This window comes from Lonchura striata, chromosome 2 (genome assembly GCF_046129695.1).
Source record: "Lonchura striata isolate bLonStr1 chromosome 2, bLonStr1.mat, whole genome shotgun sequence".
Lineage (NCBI taxonomy): Eukaryota > Metazoa > Chordata > Aves > Passeriformes > Estrildidae > Lonchura > Lonchura striata.
In genome coordinates, this window is record NC_134604.1 from 39,073,927 (window position 1) to 39,079,926 (window position 6,000).

General features: G+C 44.3%; 1 protein-coding gene across 1 annotated transcript in view; it reads right to left on the reverse strand.

The window, feature by feature from the left end:
- The window catches only part of SLC36A4 (solute carrier family 36 member 4), a 90,278-nt gene extending 84,499 nt beyond the window's left edge, over positions 1 to 5,779 (reverse strand). Inside the window, 2 exon segments of the mRNA XM_077781327.1 lie at positions 5,672 to 5,755; positions 5,758 to 5,779. Coding sequence (XP_077637453.1) covers positions 5,672 to 5,755; positions 5,758 to 5,779 — 106 coding nt within the window.
- Positions 5,780 to 6,000: the final 221 nt, after the last annotated feature.

Sequence of the window (6,000 nt, forward strand, 5' to 3'; positions counted from 1 at the left end):
AACTAACAATCTGAAGGAACAAGCCAAACTACAAGCATGCAAGTCTGTGTTCGTATGAAATTAGACAACATATAAAAGAAATAATATTTAAATTAATTTTCCAGTTTTGTCTCCATCACATTTTTTAGGATATTCTTCACAATGCTAACCAATAATGACAACTTGCAGCAAGTCAGGCTCTTATTTAGCACCAGCAGGGACCAGCATGACCCACAGGACCAACAGCTTTGGTGAGTATCAGCAACTGCTCAGTCAAGGGAAAAAAGAAAAATTTTCTTCTTTCATTGCAACCTGAGACTGGAATGTTTGGTATATATGTACATCTACACTGTTTACCATGCAGACAGATGACACACAGAAGACTCTGAACTTTATTTATACATCCCATTTTACTTTGTCTCCCAACTTCCTGACCCATCTTCTGATCACAAAGGTAGCCCTTTAAGAATAGATTTAGATAAACCCAAGCATTCCCCTCATCATTCAATAAAACTTTTCATAACACAAGCCATTTTTCTTCTGAAAAGTCATGTCCCCATGCTTAAAGCCATCTAGTCATCTCAGGGTTATTGTTATTATTACTGTCCCACTGCCCCACTCACCCACTTTCTCAGAAATGGCTTAAGTTAGACACAATATTCATTTCCAATATACACACGAAGCCTGGGAGTTCACAGTTCCTATTCTAGTGTAATAATGCCTTTGAGAATAAATTCCACTAGAAGTTTTAAAACACAGGCTCAGCAACATCTTCAACTCACATTGTCATAGCTACACAGGTTATGATTTACTACAGGTTCCTCTGAAATACTGCATTATATAACATTCCAAGAATGCTATCTGGTCTCCATCCTAGTCATAAAAATGCTCTTGAATTGCTTCTTTTCCTCATCATTCCTCTGTATTCCCATGACTGATGTAGAGTTTTGGCCTAAATATGTGAACCCACTAACAGTAATGGTATTGAGACATTAATGCAAGGTTTGGATTGTGCAAGTTTCTAAGCACAGGTTTTCATTTGATAATAGATCTCTGCTGTTGGAATACTGTGGCTGTGTCCCATAGGCCACACCCACAGTGACATCCAGGTTTGTGTAACATCCACATTTAATGGGTCCAAACTTGTAGACTAAGGCACATGAGACAAAAAAGCTTGAGCTTTCGATACTTGGATCTAGCTGGCACTGAATACCCCCACATTTACTTTGATTCCTTCCTACAAAGGCTCAGTATGTGCAATTTAAATACAATCTTGAACTGCAGCACAAGAACAGCATATACGTATCATACCTGAGTCAGAGATTGTCTGGCTGCTCTCACAAAGCACATGGTGCAGAGCACACCTTAGCCAACATTAGATCCATGCTCCATCAAACTGTCATGGCAGCATCCAAACACACTATGAATAATCAACCCAGTAGTCAGCCATGGAACAAACTGAAAATTTTGCATTATTATTAGTCAGCACAAATAAGAATAAGGAAACTCCTTTCTGCACACCCTTTTGTTTTCACTTAGACAAAACACCAGCCAATTTTCAGCCCTGTCCTTCCATCGCCCAATACAAATTTATTTTCTCCTTGTTCCACCACACAAATATTTTTAGAACAAATGCTGTCTTCTGATTGTCTTTAACAGTTAATTAAACTGACATGGTTTCTGCTTTCTTCTGTGAACAGCCATGCAAGGGGGGTGCCAAAAAGCTCTGCAAGTACTGCTATTCTCAACCAAGGCAACACAAAGTGAATTTCAATGTCTCCCAGCATTATCACTGCAATACTGAAACTAATTCGTTAAGCCACTGGAGAGATAAAGCTCTGATTCATTACAGTTAGACATCACACTATAATCATGCATAAATGTCAACACTGTATCCTCAAAGACCCAAATTTCAATCACTAAGCAGCTCCCAGTAACACAGAGAGATTAAATCCATAGTGTTAAAATTGTTATGACTACTATTCTGTTTTGTGTCTTCATGTGTACTTTTCTATCCCCTAGAATTTGCCAGCATCTTGCCAACACTTGTGGACATACTGCCAAAGAAACTTTTGACTGTCACTAAATTTACTTAATTCTCAAGCTTTTCAAGCACACTGAAGAAATCCACTAGCTCAAAAGTTCAGCACAGAAATTAATTTTCACCAAGAACTTCAGTTAATTTTTCTATATTGCTCAAGAAATTAATACTTCCAAATTTAACTGAACCACTCAGCACCACAGGGGATAAAACCGATCTCCATCATTTTCATTTTATGGAAGAAACAGTGACAAAAGAATGAAGCAGTTTGCCAGGTGGGCACAGTAACCTACAGGATATATTAAAAATAAAAGCCACGATCTTCTAATGTTCCTTCGGAGAAGGTCACACCCCAGAAAACTCATCATGAAAACCCCTTTTCCAAATCCAATTTAACAATATGGTCTGGTTTTCATTTGCTTGGGGTTTTTTTCCCTTCAAGTTTTTGACGTCAGTGTCAGCAAATAGAATGAACTGAATTTGACATACAAGCATACAAAGATTTGGGGGATAGGATATAGCATAGCATTGTTTGCATCAACTGGTTTTATTCATTTATGGCAGAGGGAACACACAGGTCTTGTTGGAGCAACACTTCACACATATATTAAGTGCTCAGCAAAAACCAGTAGGCAGAGGAGGTCTTGCACAAACTTCACTGCTCAGTCAGCTTCTACACAAGAACATGCCCACAGGGCCAGAAACACTGCCCAAGATTCGCAAACTGAGAACTGTGTTTATTAAATAGAGGGTGACCCAATGTCTCTGTAATTGGGATAAAGATTCAATTTAGCAAGCATCTGTTTTGACTGCTCCATAAAAGAGAAAATCAGCACTACATCATTTTTACACTAGCCTAAAAAGCAGGTTTATGCTAATATTTTTCCACAGGCTATGAAAAGTCATATTCATGATCCTGGGGGTATACCCAGAGCTTCTGTCACCAACAAGGACTGGCTGCTCTTATGGGACAAAGTTAGTGAATGAATCTATGAACAAGCAGACAAATAGAAGGACTCTTCACTGCAGTGTTAACACAGAAGAAACATTTATATCTGGCAGCAACCACACCTGTGACAACAGGAGAAGCTCAGTGATCCCAGCAACTGCATTCGGTTGCCAGATGATCCGTGTATTACCTCTGTGCTGCAGAGAGACTTTTCAATTCAGCATTCAGAATTGGGCCTCTCAAGACAAATCTAATTACAAAGAAAGCATTATGACTAATTATTTTCAAAGTAATGCTCAGTTACTCCCTCAACCACAGAAGGAAATAGCTGTTTTGATATTTAGGTAATTTAGCCTAGAAATAACCTTCCCAGCACTTCTCCAGAAGACATCTCACTGTACAGCTTTGGCCACAAAGCACACATGATCGGCTAAGTCACAAGCTTCCACCACCTCCAAAGAAATTAAAGAGCAAGACAAAGTGACTATGAATGGTACTGCTAGAGGCATGCTGGCCCAGATGGATAAACCTTTGTAAATTTTCCTAGCTCAAGGGCAAAGTAACAGATAACCTCCATTAAACCATACACAAGCAAGCCCCCTTTATATTTTCCACTACAGCTACTCCTGTTGAATATTTTATATTATATAATATAAAAACAAGCAAAATGCTCAAAATAAAATATATTATTTTGTTTGAGAATTAAAAAGGAAAAATTCATCTAGTTTAAAAATTACTGCTAAATACTAATAATTACATTTTCCAAAATAGTAAAAGTGAGCATTGCGTTTGTTTGTCAAGAAATCCAAGCTATGCTTCATGCAGTTATTTGAATCTCTTTTTATTTCTCTTTGGAAAATAAATCTCGGGTCATTTATTTCTCTCCATTACAGACTGTAACTTAATAAAGTAAATTTATTCAGCTTTGTGGTAGACTGTATTCATCTTGAGAATGGTTATTTCTAAGCAAATGTTGAAAGGCAATAACGCCCCTCAATAAGCAGGAGGAACTGTTTGCTTTTGCGTCATAACTGTCGGATCCAGAAGGCTCATAAAATAGGGACACTTGCAGGTATTAAACCAAAGTGCACACAGGTCTGCATAGCTGTTACACACTTAGAGAGGAGCAATTTCACCCCAACCCACAATGGATGATTTATTCGGACAGACACTAGTCTTAAATAATCCACTATCCTCTCTAGACCAAGCCACACATTTCTACAAGTAACACGCTCTTAAGTGACAGTGCATTGGCAAGACTTCAGTTTTATTAAGTATTCAACAGCACTGAATCATGCAAAAGATTTTGGAATTCTTATCAGGTGTGGAACTGCATTTTTAAACAGTTAATAACATAGAAAATCCTGTTTCTCTAGGTTCAGACAGAAAAACTGTCCAATGTGTGAACTTCTGGGGGAAAAAAAGAAAAAAGCTGTAAATTTCTTTCTGCAACCTTTCCTCCAAAGTAACAATCTCTTGACACAAGATTGATCAGCCTTGTGGACAACAAGATTTGAAGGATGTCTTTCAAGTCCTATCATTGCCACAGGACAGGGCAAAATCTGCACATTACAGTGGAACTGTAATCCTCAGATTTCCAGCAGGAGAACAAGGATGACTGGGGGACTGAAGCATCTCTCTTATGAAGAAAGGCTGAGGGAGATGGGCTCATTCAGCCTCAAGAAGAGGCAGCTGAGAGGAGACCTCATCAATAAAGGTAAGTATTTAAAGAGGATGGAGCCAGGCTCTGCTCAGTGGTGCCAACCACTAGAACACAAGACAGTGGGCAGAAAGCGATGCACAAGAAGTTCCCGTTGAACATGAAGAACTTCTTTACAGCGTGGGTGACTGTGCACTGAACAGGTAACCCAGAGAGGTGGTGCACCGCTCCTCTCTGGAGATACTCAAAAACCATTTGGATGCAATCCTGTGCCATGAGCTCTAGAATGGCCCTGCTTCAGCAGGAAGGTCAGACCACACGAACCCACTCATGAACCCACTGTGGTCCCTTCCAGCCTGACCCATTCCGTGATTCTGGAAACACAGCTCTGAGATGAGATTTTCCATGTGTCCAGCACAGCCACAACTATAGTTTATAACTAAACCTACTATGTGCCAACTCGTCCATTCATGGGCAGAAAAACTAGGAGATTTAACATCTAGTCGGAAAGATTAATACACTGTAAATACAATAAGTACAATAACGCTAATATATAAACACACATACGCCCCGGCAAGCCCTAACCCAGTCTGCCAGGGCAAATAAATGCATCACGTAACGATGCAAAGAGAGCGTATTTCCATGAACTCCGAAGGAGGCCGTGACTTGGCTAAGAACCGAGCGCCAGCCAGGTGCGCCTGAGGCCCGGGGGAGCGGCTCCTGCCGCCCCGCATCGCCCCGGCTGCGCCCGCCGCCCGCCGGGCCCGGCGCCGCGACCCGGCCCGGCAGCGCAGCCCCCGCCGCCGAGGCGGAGACACCGCAGCGCAGCGCCCACCCCCACCCCAGGTGGGATGGTTCATCCCGCCCGCCTCGGCGCGCCGAGCGCCGCAGCGCATCCCCGGTGGGCCGAACCATCTATCCTGAAGCGGAGGGGGGTAGGGGGCGGCCGGTCGGTCCCGGCGCTCACGCCCCCTCCTCCCCGCCCCGCAGCCAGCCGCCATCCCGCCGCCGCCGCCGGGCAGCGCGGCTCGGGTCGCCTCACCCAGCTCCTCCCTGCCCGCGCCGGCCATCGCCCCACCGGGCTCCGCTCGCCCTTCCGCCGATGTGGAGCCGGCCGGCGCGGCGCATGCGCCCGGCGGGAGCGAACCATAGAGGCGGCGGGCGGCGCGGGCTGAGGGAGGCGGCGCCGGCGGCTGCTGCGGGCCCGCCGCCTGCTGCGGCGTCCTGCCCCGCACAGCCCCGCGGCGTTCTGCCCCGCACAGCCCCGCACAGCCCCGCACAGCCCCGCACAGCCCCGCGGGGTCCTGCCCCGCACAGCCCCGCACAGCCCCACGGGGTCCTGCCCCGCACAGCCCCGCACAGCCCGCGGCA